Source organism: Monodon monoceros, unplaced genomic scaffold (assembly GCF_005190385.1).
Source record: "Monodon monoceros isolate NGI ecotype Baffin Bay Population unplaced genomic scaffold, NGI_Narwhal_1 Super_Scaffold_12, whole genome shotgun sequence".
Classification (NCBI taxonomy): Eukaryota; Metazoa; Chordata; class Mammalia; order Artiodactyla; family Monodontidae; genus Monodon; species Monodon monoceros.
In genome coordinates, this window is record NW_021703768.1 from 60,681,106 (window position 1) to 60,697,565 (window position 16,460).

Sequence of the window (16,460 nt, forward strand, 5' to 3'; positions counted from 1 at the left end):
TGTGTGTGTGTGTGTGTGTGTGTGTGTGTGTGTGTGTGTGTGTGTGTGTGTGGTTTCTTCAGCCCCCGTTTCTAACTCAATCTTTGCTATAGGTGATTGGAGAAAGCTTATAATGTACTATGACTTAAAAGGAAACTTTTTTCCTTTATTTTCTAGGAGTTGTAGCTGTAGGGTACATCAATGAAGCCATTGATGAAAGGGATCCTTTGAAAACCTTAGATAGTCTGCTGCTACCCACTGCTAGGATTAAAGATGTGGACCCAGACTCTGCCCAGCACTACCAGGATGTTTTATACCAGGCTAAAACACAGAAATTCATGGTAAGTCTTAGTAGGTGTGTTTCTTTTAAATTTACAGACCAGGTTGGGGACAGAGGGGCAAGAGGGAGGATTTTTTTTACCCATTTTTCCTAAAGCTCATAATTTGCTTATCTATGTATGGATCAGATTACAAGTTAATAGGGCTGTTATTTTCCTGGTGTCAAACATGAGGGGGAAACTAGCTCCAGAGCTGCTGACTGCTTCTACTCTTTCACTAAAAATGCACTGTGGGTGAGTTCTTGTTCACAGTCCAAGTTATTGGATATTTACTGAGCACACACTGTATTCATGGTGCAGTATATGGCATCTGGTAGGGGAAAGGGGGATCCGAGGAACACATGATACCATTTGAATGTTCTGTCGTTATCCTCAAGATGCTTAGAAAGTTACTAAGACAGTGGGCATTCTCATATAGAATAGTTATATAGCAGTAGAGATGGGTATGTGGCCAAATGTCAAGACGAGGAATGCCCAGAGTGATTCAGAGATGGTTGGGATTTCTGTGAACTGGAGCCCTAAGGTAGGTTGGTGTGGAGATAGAACAGGAGCTGCTCCTGAAGGGTAAGGAAGTGGTTTGGTGAGTGGGAAGCAGGATAATGCAGGCAGGTAATGGCAGGGCTAGATAGGTACCAGCTTGGTTTGTTCTAGGCACAGGAGGAAACTGACCTGGCCGGGTCCCACTGAAGAGCAGAGGGCTTTATCTGGCGGCAGAGCTTGTACTGTTGTTGTGAGACATCCCCCAGATACTAGCCACTATTGGAAGAACTGAGTGGAGAGGAAGACCTATCACCTGATGCTACCTGGGACGTAACCACTTGTGGCTTGAATGCCAGGCCAGTGACTGGGAGAATGAGACTCAAACCTGACCTCATGTCCCCAAACCCCTGGGGAGGAGAGTGGACCCTGTCAGCAAGGAGGACTGGACCGCCCCCTGCTGTTTGCACTGATGTAGCTGTGGCTGTAGCACGTGCCACAGCATCGAAAGCTAAAGGTATTAGCTTTGGAGACAGGCACCATTCAAACCTTGGCTTTGCCACAAATTAGGTAGAGACTTTAGTCAAGTCACCAAAAGTCTCTGTGCTTCAGTTTTCGCATGTGTAAAATGAGAATAATAGTACCTACCTTATAGGATTACGGTGAGGCTTAAATGATTACATAATATAATAAATGAGTAATATATATTTATATTTTTACATATTAACATATAATTACATTGATTATAGTGTGTGTATGTATAAGTGTAGAGCATTTGACATGGAGCATGTCACCCCAAAACAGTGCTGAAATAATGTAACTAGTATTTTTGTGGGCACTTCTGGCTGTCACACAGGTCAGTGGGTGGTGAGTGATGTCTTTGTCACAAGGTCTTTACTCGACACAGGTTTACTTTACTCTGTTCACTAGTTGGGATCTTCTGGGTGCAGGATAGAGACAGACCTGGGTTTCTCTCTGCCAACAGCCACATGGGTGTTTGTCGTTAAGGTGAAACTAACTCCACAAACCTTTTATAGGCAAGCAGTGGAGGTCCCCTCCTGAGCATCCCAGTGTAAGGGCTCTAGGTCAAGACGGAATTCCACAGCACCTCTCCAGGGCACTCAGCAAGAAGCCTTGCTGGTGTCCATGCTGTGCCTCTTCTCTGTTGGGCATCCTTCCTAAGTGTGAAAGAAGTTTTTTAATAGTGTAATTAGAACAGGGAATATGAGCGTAGGGATCTGAGTTAGAGCTCAGGCATTAAACCACTTGTGGCCTATAAAGTTAGGAGCATGAACTACATTGACAATAATTGAGGGATTAAAAACATTGCAGTAAGCAATGAGTCTGGTTTGGTTAAGTTGCCGCTTTTCAACACACTTCTCTTTCTCTGCTCATTAATTTTGAAACTTTGTTTTCTCAGCGCATTCTCTTTCCCTGGAAAAAAATCTGATTCTGTTATTTGGTGGGGTCTCTATTTGCTTTTTAACCTCTGCTGTTGTGATACCTGGAAATTTTCAGTTGTTTTTATGGGGCTGTTTCTGTGCTTTGCTTTCCAAAGGTCTAGCCTTGGAAAATAATAGAAGAAAATTACATTATTGGTATTGTCAATATAAAGTAAAGCTTGTGCCAAAGTATACAGCCATTAAAAGTCACGATGGATAACATCTTAATAGAATGCTCAGTTTTATCAAAGATTGAGGACAGTGGTGTAAGTTGGTGAGAATTCTTGGTCCTCGTTAACAGTATTTCAAGTGTGACCTTGTGTAGGCACCAAATTCCTTCCATCTCTTGAGGGCAAAGGCTGAGTAGTGGGCATGTTGGCATACACTTAACAGAGAACACACTTTCTGGGTGTATTCACTAGAGGCAGTGAACTGTCAGCTATTTTTATTTTTCTTATTTTTTTATTTTTTTAACATCTTTTTTGGAGTATAATTGCTTTACAGTGCTGTGTTAGTTTCTGCTGTATAACAAAGTGAATCAGCCATACATATACATATATCCGCATATCTCCTCCCTCTTGCATCTCCCTCCCACCCTCCCTCCCTATCCCACCCCTCTAGGTGGTCACAAAGCAGCAAGCTGATCTCCCTGTGCTATGCGGCTGCTTCCCACTAGCTATCTATTTTACATTTGGTAGTGTATATATGTCCATGCCACTCTCTCACTGCGTCCCAGCTTACCCTTCCCCATCCCCATGTTCTCAAGTCCATTCTCTACATGTGAGCTATTTTTAAATTGAAGGCTTTGCTTTAGAATTTTGGAAGGTACATGACTTATACACCCCCAAAGCTCTCTTTTCCTGCATGCATAATTACTGCATAAAAATTAAGTGTGCTTTTAACAAGTGAATAGTGTTGTATTTTTTCTGTAGGTAAAACTGTCTTACAGTTTATGACTTTGTTTGCAGAAAGTCAGTTTCTTCCATTGAAGTTTTGGGCATCTTGAAACTTACTTGATTAGTTTTTCTTGCTTTGCTTTAGTGTTTATTTTTACTCTTCACATAACCACACAGATACTATAAATGGCCTTCATGTGCATTTTTGCATTTTTTTAATCTGAGTCCAATGAAATAGGAAACTCTGCATACTCAAAAATAGGCATTTAAAATGTTTTTTTATTGTTTTGGTGGGCACTACAAAGTATATGGTCAATGCACATTCCTACAGGCTTGAAAATTCATCTCACAATCCTTCATGCCCTTAACCACTGATATTCTACCTTCTGTCTAATCTCCAAACTAAAGGAAATATAGTCATTTCCCTACAGGAATGTACTGGGCATTTATAACGAAATATCATTTCCCCATTAAAAACTAGGTATAAGGACAAAAATAATGGAGTCATTATTTTAAATTTATAAATGACCTCATGAATATATCCTTAGCTTGCTTTCTTTTTTTTTTTTTAAATATAGCCAACCAAAAATAATGTGCCATGTTATATGGAATAACTTTCTTTCTCAGTATGAATTTAATTGGCTTTCATGCTGTTTAGATGCTTTGGGATTTTACTCTTTCATTCATTCAGCCACATGATGTGCAAAGTATGGAGCCTGGCTCCACAGACCCTGGGAAGACGTGGGCCTGGCATTGCTACAGGAAGCTTAAGGAAGAGGACAAGCCCCTTCTCTACTGCACATGGTGCTTAATAAGTGCTTATGGAATTAATATTTGTATATAAATGAGCCCTATATAAATGCCATAAGAAAAATACAAAAAAATGCTTTGAAGGTTCAGGTGAGAAAAATGAACTCTGGCTAGAGAGTCAGGGAAGAATTGTCCTTTGAGGACTTTGAGAGATGGAAAGAATTAAGGCAAACATATGAGAAATAGCTTTCCGGTTAGTGGCAGGGGCAAAATGAGAAGTCTGGATCACAGCAAAGCAAGAAGCTCGGCAGGTGCCTATATCACATGCCAGGTTTTTTGGGAAATAAAATCAGTGTTAGCCTGAATGCGAAGCTAAAGATTTATAATTCCAGAGCAGTGAATGGTCAATGGAGGTCTCTGAACTGGGGGTTTTGAGTGATGTATTCAAACTGGTATTTGAGGAAGAGTAATCTGGCAGTGGACTGAGAAGTGGAGGGTAGGCTGGCAGTGATGAATGGTTAGAAAGCAAAGGTGGGGCTAGGATAACGGACCCTACTGAGAGACATTACACACATAGAATCATGATGAGGCAGCCACCAGCATGAGAGCTGAAGGAGGCAGAAGAATTACAAATGACCCCAGACACTAAAACTGAGATCTTAGCTCCCCCCATGCTGCACCCTTGCCCCCTGTTCCATCCACCTCCTCCAGATCATCTAGAATAGAAACCTCTTAGAAGTAGGGAAGATGGAGATTTAAAGAACTTGAAGTACCAGTCAGGCAGGTGGAGATATCTTTTCTCCTGAATTTTCATTCTTAAAATACTGATAGGTTCTTTTTTAGGTCACTGTTTATGTAATGTTTTATTTTGAAACACCATTTCCTAGGGGCTCACAAATGGAGCTAGAGAATAGAGGTCCTTGCAATATACATATGTTATCCCAAGAGTGTATGTCTTCACACATAGCTTTCCTTGTTCTCTAAGATGATTTCACCATTGTAAGGTAAGCCGTGGAGTGATTCGTGATTTTTGACATGAGAAAATAAAGGAATGGATCTAGGCAACTATTCAAGCTACCAAGGCACAAAGCTATGAGATAGATGAAGTATAAGCCATCGGCGTTGTTGTAGTAGTAGTTTGCGTGGTGAATAATGAGTAAGATGTTGCTTGGAGCAAAGCAAATGGTAAAAACCACAAGAATGAGGAGACTCGCCTTAACATACCACAGCCACCTACGATCTTTTGCATTAAGCGTCCAAATGATGGCTGTGTAGCAGTAGATAATGACCAAAAATGGAATTAAGAATCCAAAGAATGCCAAGGAGATGAAGTAGTAGAGTTGGAAGGGAGACGAGGACTCGCATGTGTTGTGGACATCATGGCAGGTGGTGATGTCCTGCTGGACAAGATAGTACTCCTGCTTCAGAATGAAAAATGGCAGCATATATAAGAAGACCGTTGTCCACACCAATCCACACGTTAGCAAGGCATAGGTGCGCTTGGGCAGCCCCCGGTAAGTGAACGGATGGACAATGGCCAGGTAGCGGTTGATACTGATGCAGGCGAGGAGCAGAATGGAACAGTACATGTTGCCATAGAAGATGACTGTGGTGGCCCGGCACATGACCTCTCCAAATACCCAGTTGTTCCCGTTGAGATGGTATGCTATTCTAAAGGGCAGTGTAACGCAAAGAAGAAAGTCTGCAATGGCCAGGTTGGCGTAGAAGACGTTCATACGGATGGATCTGGTCCTGAAGAAGAGCATCCACAGGGTCACCACGTTGGCTGGCACACCTACTACAAACACCAGGATGTAGATGGCAGGTATCAGTCTGGTACTTAAAGAGCTGCTCAGGTACCTCCTGGTAGCATTATTCACATGGAGACTTGAAACACTTTCTTCAGGGCACTTAATTTTTACAGTTGTGGTGGTTCCTGTCCAGCCTTCTATGGCAGAAAGGGGGAACTCTTCAAAAGAATTCAGGGGAGCGCCACGGAAGGTCTTAATAGGTAAGGTTGGCTTTGCCAAGTTGTCTGCATCACCTTCCATGCCTGTAATTGAAAAGAAGTATTAACATATGATTTGTTGCTGAGTCATATCTATGGTTCAGGAGACAATAAAACTAGATGTCTTATGCTACATAATTTCTGTAATGGTAGAATTTAGGGTCATTTTTATTTTTAAAAATCATTATAAAAAAAAAATCATTATAGATGAGGTAATCAACAGGAATGCATTTAATGTATTATCATTTGCCCCAGCAGCATGCTAACCCGTGCAGGAACCCAAACTAGATGACAACTCCTTGTATGTAAGGAGTTTGTAATATTGATACTATAAGAGGAAACAAAAATAGCACATCAGACCATTGTAGGCTAACGTCATATTGATTATAAACTGTATAGACTGTATAGATTATAAACTCTTCAGGCGAGAGTTAATAGATTTAGATGTTTGAGCAAAATGTCAAGGAAAAGATGAACATGAGCAAAGATGAGCAAGGTTCATAAAGAGGTGGAATTTAATAGAAGAATAAGATTCTGGTAAGTGATGAATGGGCAAAGGCATTGTGTAGGCTGACATGGGGTCTGGAAATATCAGATGAGTTGATTCAACAAATGTTTATTGCATATTTATATGCCAGTGATATACCCAGTTTTAAATCAACGCCATCCCTGTCTTCAACTCTCAAACTAATGGAGAAGATGCACAAAAACACATTCTTATGCAAATAAGGTACATCTGACAGATGAAGTTGAAAGAGTAGGTTACAGCCAAATCTCTGAAGGGCCCGTAAACTGTACTAAGAAATCATGTGCCCATTCACAGATGCTGGAGTCGTACACAGACAAAGTGATGAACAGAGGAATGGCCGTTGAGGTAGGCAGCATGATGGCTCCCCAAAGCTTCCATCTGCTAATGCCTAGAACCTGTAAATATGTTACCTTCTATGGCAAAAGGGCCTTTTGCAGATGTGCTTCAGGGTCTTGAGATGGAATGAGTATCCTGAATCGGTCAGTGGGCCAAATGTAATCATAAGACTCCTATAAGAGGAGGAGGAAAAGGGTCAAAATTGGAGATACTGGAAAATGCTATGCTGCCGGCTTTGAAGGTTGAAGAAGGGGCCACGAGCCAAAGAATGCACGTGCTTCTAGGGGCTGACCAGAGCAAGAAAACAGATTCTCTCCTGGAGCCGCCTTGCTGACACCTCAATTTTAGGACCTGTGACCTTCAGAAATACAAAAAATCTGTGTTTTAAGCCACTAAGGTAGTGGTAATTTGTTACAGCAGCAGTAGGAACCGAATATAATCATGATTTGATTTGTGTTTAAGGTGACTTTGATGACAGCGTAGAGAACAGGCTAAAAAGGTAAGAAATTAGAGGCAAGGGGGTCTGATTTGGAGGCTACTGTAGTCGTCTCAAACTCAAGCTGGTGGGTTACAGAGCTAGAGCAATGGCACTGGAGAGGTAAAGATGAACGCGTGAGACTCTGTAACAGAGGCTCAGGGGGACTTGCCTCTGACTGGCTCTGGAAGCGGTGCAGGAGAAGCAGGAAGCAAAAGTGACTGGGAGGTTTGTACTCTGGACGTCTTGGAGGAGAGGCGGATGGAGCATGGGACGGGGCAGGGGGACTGAGGGTGCCACACAGGGAGAAGCTAAGATCTTAGTTTTGAGTATTCCTGAGTGTGAATTGCTGGTGCAATATTAGAATGTAAAATGTCCCATGACAGGTTAGAAGACTTAAACGTGGAGTCCAAAATCTCAGGAGCCCAAATGAGAGTTATGGGTTTTTTAGTCTGCGTGGAGACCATACTTTGCTTTAGTGCTTGAATGCCCTAGGGAGAGATGTGAAAAGAAAGAACCCAATGGCAGACTTGAGCGGAAATGCCAGCTTTTAAGGGGAAAGGAGACAAAGGAAGAAAAATCAGAAGAGGAAATTGATCAACTGATTCCAGAAGTTGGAAATGAGAAAAAAGAAAAAGAGGATAGAAACAAATTACATACTATAAATATTTGACTGTTAGTGGCATGTTGATACTAATAATCGTAATTCATGAAAGAGCAATTTCAAAGACAAAGTAAACCTTAACACTCAAACCTGCTTTTCACTGTGTAATTTTCTGTAAGTTAATCCTTGACATGTAGAGAAAGCAGATTCTCTCACATTTCTAATGTTACCTTAAGATGAGCTTTTATGCTGAATATAAACCTAATACTTATATCGATTTAAAATGCCATTGCTCTGCCAGTTACCTCTTTTCCTACATGTTGAATCCTTGAGGTTAGTATTTAGTAACCTGGCTGTCATTCAAAGCCAGTTTCTCTTCCTGAATCTCTACCAGTTCACCCCCGGGTGAACCAGTTCACCCCCGGGTGAAATTGAAGCCTCCCTCAGAACCTGGAGATTGCACAAACTGAATCCGGGGTGTAACGCAGAGGGAGAGTGTTGCTGAACAAGCAAGGATGAGGAGGTGTTCAGGTGTCCTTAAGGGAAGAAAGGTTAGAGAAGAGGAAAGAGAACTCGGGGAAGTGGCATTCTTCTGTGCCAGTGTGTAGATGTGGACTTAGAAGGCATGTTGTGTGACACCTGAGCACAGCCACTCAAATCCTGCTGCTTAGGGCTTCCCTGGTGGCGCAGTGATTGAGAGTCCGCCTGCCGATGCAGGGGACACGGATTCGTGCCCCGGTCCGGGAAGATCCCACATGCCGCGGAGCGGCTGGGCCCGTGAGCCATGGCCGCTGAGCCTGCGTGTCTGGAGCCTGTGCTCCGCAACGGGAGAGGTCACAAGAGGCCCACGTACCGCAAAAAAAACAAACAAAAAAAATCCTGCTGCTTACTTTGGCATTTTGGAAAATTCTTGCATCTGACATCACCCAAAGACAAGTGCCTTTCCAGACAGGCACAAAGCTGAAATATGTGGGCTGAAAAACATGCTATACGAGTTATGTCCCTTCAAGATCTGAGAAGAGAGCTGTTGAAACCATAGTGTTTGTCACTTTTCAGAAAATTCCAGTGACTGAGCAAGACATCATGCCTGAAAACATGCTAAACAGTGACTCTGTGAACAAGCCTTGATTCCATTTCCTTGAGAATTCTGGCTCTTTTATTCCTTAGGGCCTAGTTTTCCTTAAGAAATAGTACTTGTTAAATTACATATATATTTTGTAATTTGTCTGAGTTTTTTATACAGGTTTATTTGGCATGATGTTTCTGAAATGTTTTTCAACCTGAGAAAAGGCCTTGGAGAGGGACTGATCCCCAAAGGGAACAGACGTCAGCCACTAAATAACAGGGTCTTCCTTCACATTTCTCCCCAACCCCTACTAACGAAAGCAAATTCACTGCCTTTCACTTTGTCACCTTTTCTTAAAAATACTTTTTTAAGCTGAAGTATAGTTAATTTACAGTGTTGTGTTAGTATCAAGTGTACAGCAAAGTGATTGTTTTATATACATAAAATATATTTTTTATATATATTCTCTTTCAGATTCTTTTCCATTATAGGTTGTTATAAGATACTGAGTATAGTTCCCCATGCTATACAGTAGGTCCTTGTTGTTTACCTATATTATATATAGGAGTGTGTATATGTTAATCCCAAACTCCTAATTTATCTCCCCCACTCCCCCGCTATCCCATTACTTTGTCACCTTTTAAATTCCCCCCTTTTCACATCCACCAAACCCCACCAGCACCTTGAAGGAACCACCTCCCCAAACCTCTTTTCTTTTGCTCTTCTGCTTCATTTTGGTTCATCCACTCACAGAGCACTCACTCATCTGTAAATCTCAAACGAGCTACTGCTCTCTACTGGTTCTCTCAGCGCCGTCCTTCAGCCACCTCAGTGATTCCAACTGCCAGTGTTAGCAGCATTCCTTTATAGATCCTTGGTTTTTAAAATTTTTATCCCACCCCCCCCCCATTGTCACTTCTTCCCTTCAGCTTTCCTGTTCCTAAAACGTTGGCTGGGGTAGGACCCCAACAGTAAGGGGGTTGTGGATATCCCTATCCCAAATTGATTACTTTTAGAGCAAGCAGGAGGTTACAGGCTAACATTGTATTGAGTGAAATAGGAAACACATATTTCTTTTGGGAAACACAAATTCATTAGCATAACTGATTACTGAAAGCAGACCACTCCGTCTATCAGGGAGTATTCTTGTTTCCAGAAGGTATAAACATAGGATTTTTAAAATCTCTTAAAAAAAAGTTATCTTTGCCAAATCAGAGGAAATTCTTAGAAAATCAAAAACTTTTAAAGAAAACTGATTCTTGACTTCATTGTAGAGATCTAACATCTTGACTATGCCACAAAATTTTAAATATCAACGGAGAACACTTAGTCTTTGACAAGTTTGGAATAGTGAACAGACTACATCTCTTCACGTCCATAATTCCACGTTTTAGTAACTAAGATTTGGGGTTGCAATTTGTGTGAAATGTAAAAGAGATTAGATTCATTGGACTCTTGGGACACAAACCAGCATTCCCACTCTACCCCATAAGAAAAGAGCTTACCACTTTGACAGGAAGCAGGTGACAGAAGCAGTGCTCCAACAGCTACAAAGATGACAGCTTTCATCTTGATCATCTGAGCCCCGTTTCTCAAATGTTTAAAATTAGGGAGTATGGTTTCACTTCGGTTCCATGTGTTGGCACCAGTTGGAAACCTGGTTCTCTCTGTAGAAGCGTGTTCTCTTGTGCTCTGCAGGAAGGAAGCCTGCCAGGGTCCTCTGCAGGGAAAGGGTGTGACAGCACTCATGTTTCAGTGTGCATGACTCAGCCTGAGCCTCTGAGCACGTTACGTTATCCCCGGAGAAAGTCACTGAACTCCTCCCTATCCCTCACAGGAGAAAAGCTGTCATTCCCACCCAGTGAATTTATGTGCATTGAATGAATACCCTTAAGAACAGTCCTTAAAAAAAAAAAAGAACAGTCCTTGACAGAAGTAAGCTGGAAACAGATGCTGAGCAGCAGTTAGATTTGAATCTGTCCCATATCTCATTTTTACCCAGTTTAAAAATGAAGTTCTAGAGTGTCATTTCTACTTAGCTACTGAGCTGTCAGAAATTATCCTTTCCTTTATCCTTCCAGCTATTTTAAGTCTTAATTCTTAAACTCATTACATAATTGTAGGCTAAATGAATCATGGAAAGCAAACTTTTTTTTAAGAAGTTAAAATTGTTTTAAGCTCTTGATTACTTTGAAAATTCTCCTTCAGTGTCACATTAGTCTGAATTTGTCATCAGTGCTTGGCCAAAACTTGGTTTCATTGTGTTTTGTTTTGCCACAGCTAAACATATTCTAAGCCATTCAATAATTCTGTAGGGTCAGATAACTAGGGAACCCCGCCCAAAAATACTGTTTGATTAAACTAAAATCATAATATAACATTAAAACACAGAGGACTCCCTTTATCCCATGGGTATCGGTGAGCAGGTTTACAGTAAGCTTTTTTTCTTAACTGTGGTAAAATGTACATAACATAAAATTTACCATCTTAACACTTATGAAGTGTTCAACTTAGTAATGTTAAACACATTCACGTAGTTGTTTAACATATAAGCTTTTATGTGTAGTTATGTTCTGCAGGATATAATTTAATATGTAGTAAAAAAAAAAAAGCTGCATTATAACACATTTTCCTATAATTAACAAAACTTAAATGCTAAGCCAGACAACCCAAAGCCTGTTAACTATAAAAATGAAGTAAGAATCAGAAAATGCAAATTTCACAAGCCTTAAGGTTAAGGAATAAGGTGGGAGAAAATGGATCTGTGTAAACTTTTCCCATCTTGGTTGAATGTTATCACACCAAGAATTTTACAATCAAAAGTCAGTGTTTAATACTTCAACCAAATAATATATGGTAGCACAAACTGAGATAGAATGCTATTTCATTGCAGAAATAGTAACCAAAACTCACAAAATATTGAAGAGAAGTTACTTTTTTATTTAAAATTTTCTAGGAATCATTTAAATTCAGGAATTTATTACTTGATTTTCAGATGGCCTACTTTCTGTTGACTTAAGCAGTCTGTAACCCATATGTTGAACCTGGATGTTTAGCTAGAGATAGAGTCACGGCCATCCTGTAAATATCCTATTTCCAGTCTTCTAGTGAGCGGTTGAAAGGGAGACCTTACACTGGTAGGCTTCAGTTTTTACTCTTGGTTTTCCATTTAATTCTAGCAACCTTTACGTCTGTGGGTCATGATTTAAACTGTTGACTTAAATTCTTTTGATTGGCAAAGTCTCTCTTGGGTTTAGCTTACAAAACTGATACTTTCAGCTTTGAAGTGGGACTGTAACTTCCTTCGCATCTGGGTAAAAGTTTGTATGGTACATCTTCTACACTGATAAGTTATGAAGGAATTTGGTAAATACCCTTCAAAAAGAACCTGAGGAAAACAGAAATGAACTTGTGTGGAGCTTAGTTTTTAGGCTATACCTTGGGGTGTGGTTGGGTTCTCTTTGGCTTAGAAGCAGAGAAAAAAATACTTTCTATTCCCGTCTCTTCATTCCTCTTCTAGTTTTCAACTTCCCATCTTACTTCTTGTTTGAACCTTCCGCATCCATTCTCCCCCAAAATGGAAACTCTTATTAGCTGGTGGTTCCCATGTGGCAGATCTAGCTAAAGGTGATTGTGCAAGCAGGAACCAAGCCTTCCTCAATGGTCTTCATTAGTCTGGAGGTTACAGGATGAAATAGCAGATACTTTGTCTCATTTTCAGAGCCCTCTCCACATATATCATCTCCTGTTAGCCTCTGCGGGAAATAGGGCTGAAGCCTCCCAAAGAAGCTGGTGAATGTTATTTCTCCTTCCTGCCCCCCATCCTTCTTGAGTCCTAAGTGATGGAGCTGGTTCTCCATGGGTCCAATGACCTACCTTCTGTTCATTCAGTCTTGCTTCAGTCTCTAGTACATGACACTTACTCCTACAAATAGGCTAATGCTCCCACTTTTTAAAATGAAATGTCTCATCTTCTCTGAAAATATTTAATTTCTACTGCTAACAAAATTTACTTGTAATCTTAGACAAGTTTATATGAAACGCAGTGCTGTCTGAAAATCCTATTTAATTACATTATATCAGCACCACATTTGGAGTAAGATCATCAGAATCAACCCAAAAGTAAAAACTAGTAAAGATAACTCAATACCTTTTTATTGCTGCTACCACTTCCTTTCTGAAGCTATCCTTAACTACTTGGTCTTTTCTCTGCCTGCAACTCAACACTCCTAATATAAATTAATCTCTTCTTGGCTATTTCTAGATTGTGTATCTACAGGTAATATTGCTCTGATCACATTGTATTATAATCATATATTCTTTTCCAGTATGGTTTATTACAGGATATTGAACATAGTTCCCTGTGCTATACAGTAGGACCTTGTTGTTTATCCAATAATTATAATTTTTTGATGCATCTTTCTCTCTTGCTAAACTGTTAGCTCCTTGAAGCCCATCACCATGTTTCTGTTTGGCTATTTTTGTTCTTATATTTGTCCCTGTGTCTGATAAAATTCAAGTATCATTGTTTCCCACAAATTGAAAGTATTTCCATGGCACCCTGGGCCACATTGGAAACCACAGTTACTGAGTGCTTGGGAGAGAGAGTATTTGATTGACTAAGGTAGCCAGAGAAGGCTTTTTTGGAAGAGGTGCCATTTGAATTAAGGCCTGAATGATAAGAAAAAACCAACAGCCATGCAGCTGGGGTAGAATGATGTGATCTGAAGGAGGCTGATGTGAAAATCTGAAACAGTGAGTAGAGAAGAGTGAGGTAAAGCTGGAGGGGTCGGCAGGGCCAGATTCTCAGATCCCCACAGTTCATGGGAAGGGAGTGTTGTTTCCTTCAAACTGCTGGGAAAACCTTCTAAAGGAGTTTACATAGAGGGATGGCGTGATGATCTGTCCCTTTTGGAGAGATCATCTGGTTCTCTATAGGGGACCACTGTGGTGAAAGGCAAACTTGGAAACAATGAAAGGAAGTAGGAGATCGAAGCAGCTGTCCAGTGAGAGATGATGGGGGACTGGACTAAAGGGGTGGCCGTGGAGAAGGTTGAACTGGTCCAACTGGGAGTCTGTTTCATCAGTAGCTTGTACAGTTTGTGGCTGTGCTGGGTAGTTGCTCAGTAAGAGTTTGTGGAGATTTTAATAAAGTGGCTCCTAAAAAGCCGTTATTAATTCTGTTTCATCATCATTCACTGTTCTTTCTTTTATTCTGTGCCCATATTCTCAGGACCCTCAAAGTGCTTCTAAAATTCTTTGGCTGGATGAGATACAGCATGCGGTCAATGAGGCCAACAAGGACATGGACAAAGCAAAACACTGTAAGCCCTCACCTCCTTCTGCTGGCCAAACTGGCCTTGCTTGCGTCTGGTTATGCCCCTCAATTTTTATTTTAATTCCTAATTTTTTTTTAAGTAGACCATCTTTAATTTCTGAAAAGATATGGACTCTCTCTACCAATTTTAATTCTTGAATGCATATTTATACAAAAATAAGATTGGTCGGTTGCACTGTTTTTAGCGGTTAGGTACTATCTCCAGCAAAATCTGAGATTGTTGCTGAACAAAATCCAGAAAGCAAAAAATAATTTCTCAACTCTTAAATCTGTAGTGTAATCAAGTCCTTTTTTATCTTGATCCTTAGAAAACTAGGCTCTTTCTGCTTTTTAAATGCCTTCCATTGCAGTAGTCAGGGTTTTCCAAAAACAGAGCAACATATATTTTTTTTCTCTAGAAAAAACAGACTTATATATATATATTCTGTTTCTCTGGAAAGTATATAGTATGTGTACTATCTACCTGTCTATACACCCACATATATATATAGAAAGAAAGAGGGAGTTTTATTTTAAGAAATAGTCTCATGCAATTGTGGAGAGGCTGGCAAGTCCAAAATCTGTAGGTCAGGCTGGCAGAGGCCAGGGGACAGCACTTAATTGCCAAAGACAAGTGGGTGTGGTTATTATAACGGACAGCCGAGTCGAAGCAGTAATTAGAAAAATGTGACTCACAGAGACCTATAGAATTTGCTAATTGATCATGGTGTTCCTAGAAGTGAAATAGAGAGTCTACTAAACTCTTACTTGATTTGCACAAGTGGAAGAAGAGTTCTAGGTCAGGTGAATGTAAGTAAAACAACAGAAAGTCATGGTCCCTCCGTTAGTTCCCAGACTCGAGCCATTTACAGCCCCAGAACCCCCTGAATGAAGGATGGGCTGGGTCCCCTTGGGAAAGGACCCTGCTACATTATCAACATGTTATACCCTACTGTGGTGACTGTGCTGGGAGGAAAGGACATAATCACACGTTTCAGAGATTACTGGACACTGACTCTGAACTGACACTAATTCCAGGAGACCTAAAATTTCACTGTGGTCCACCAGTCAGGGGAGGGGCTTATGGAGGTGAGATGATCACTGAGGTGTTGCTAAGGTCCGTCTCATAGTGGGTCTAGTGGGGCCTCAAACCCACCCTAGGATTATTTCCCCAGGTCCGAAACGCATAAATGGAGTAGACATACTCAGCAATTGGCAGAACCCACATTAGCTCAAATGATAGTTGTCTTTTTTTAAAGCATCTATTTTCACAGAAGAATAATAAGAAAATTCACATGGCAATCTAAAATAGCTTCAAGATTGATATGCTAGGGACTTCCCTGGTGGCGTAGTGGTTAAGAATCTGCCTGCCAGGGCTTCCCTGGTGGCGCAGTGGTTGAGAGTCCGCCTGCCAATGCAGGGGACACGGGTTCGTGCCCTGGTCCGGGAAGATCCCACATGCCGCGGAGCGGCTGGGCCTGCGAGCCATGGCCGCTGGGCCTGCGCATCCGGAGCCTGTGCTCTGCAACAGGAGAGTCCACAATGGTGAGAGGCCTGTGTACCGCGAAAAAAAAAAAAAAAGAATCTGCCTGCCAATGCAGGGGACACGGGTTCGAGCCCTGGTCCAGGAAGATCCCACATGCCGCCGAGCAACTAAGCCCGTGCGCCACAACTACTGAAGCCCATGTGCCTAGAGCCTGTGCTCTGCAACAAGAGAAGCCTCCGCAATGAAGAGTTGCCCGCGCAGCAACGAATACCCAACACAGCCAAAAATACATAAGTAAATAAATAGATTTATTTTTTAAAAAATATTGATATGCTAACACTCTACATATATAAATAACCTACGTAAATTAAGATCCTAAAGGTGCAGTTCATTAACCTCTCCATTCATGACATAATTAGAATCTATCCTGTTGTATCAAGTCATAGTCTTGCTCCAGAAATGTGCTTTTAAATGTCACAGGCATCTGTAAGGAACATCTGGTTTTTATTTCCTTAGCCTGGAAAAATATGTGTATTTCTCCAACCTGAATTTTTATACCCTTAGGATCTTTGAAGTCTTTCCATTATAGCACTCTAACCCTTTTTTTTAATCGTCATTTGAGCTTCTTGCTTTTTTTTTTGTTTTTTAAATTCCTGGTTGCGCTGTGTCTTCATTGCTTCCCCGTGGGCTTTCTCTAGTTGTGGTGAGCGGGGGCTACTCTTCGTTGCAGTGCGCGGGCTTCTCATTGTGGTGGCTT

The 16,460-nt window shown here is 41.1% G+C and overlaps 2 protein-coding genes across 5 annotated transcripts in view; one reads left to right on the forward strand and one right to left on the reverse strand.

The window, feature by feature from the left end:
• The window catches only part of IQGAP2 (IQ motif containing GTPase activating protein 2), a 284,603-nt gene that overhangs the window by 197,732 nt on the left and 70,411 nt on the right, over window positions 1-16,460 (forward strand). For all 4 annotated transcript variants that reach the window (XM_029216538.1, XM_029216541.1, XM_029216540.1 and 1 more), the window contains exons 13-14: window positions 157-320; window positions 14,134-14,224. In XM_029216538.1, the coding sequence (XP_029072371.1) occupies window positions 157-320; window positions 14,134-14,224 (255 nt within the window). The remainder of the gene's footprint in view (window positions 1-156; window positions 321-14,133; window positions 14,225-16,460) is intronic.
• F2RL2 (coagulation factor II thrombin receptor like 2) lies at window positions 4,731-11,136 on the reverse strand. The gene is made up of 2 exons (XM_029216542.1): window positions 10,406-11,136; window positions 4,731-5,935 (listed from the first exon to the last, which is right to left on the reverse strand). Exons 1-2 carry the CDS (start codon window positions 10,647-10,649, stop codon window positions 4,863-4,865), a joined length of 1,317 nt encoding a protein of 438 aa, XP_029072375.1. The 5' UTR covers window positions 10,650-11,136; the 3' UTR covers window positions 4,731-4,862.

Bases quoted from the DNA above. Each gene is read 5' to 3' on its own strand.
- F2RL2 (XM_029216542.1), bottom strand. From the start codon at position 10,649: ATGAGTGCTGTCACACCCTTTCCCTGCAGAGGACCCTGGCAGGCTTCC. The intron at 5,936-10,405 runs GTAAGCTCTTTT...TTTCAATTACAG, and splicing joins ACCTGCTTCCTGTCAAAGTG to GCATGGAAGGTGATGCAGAC.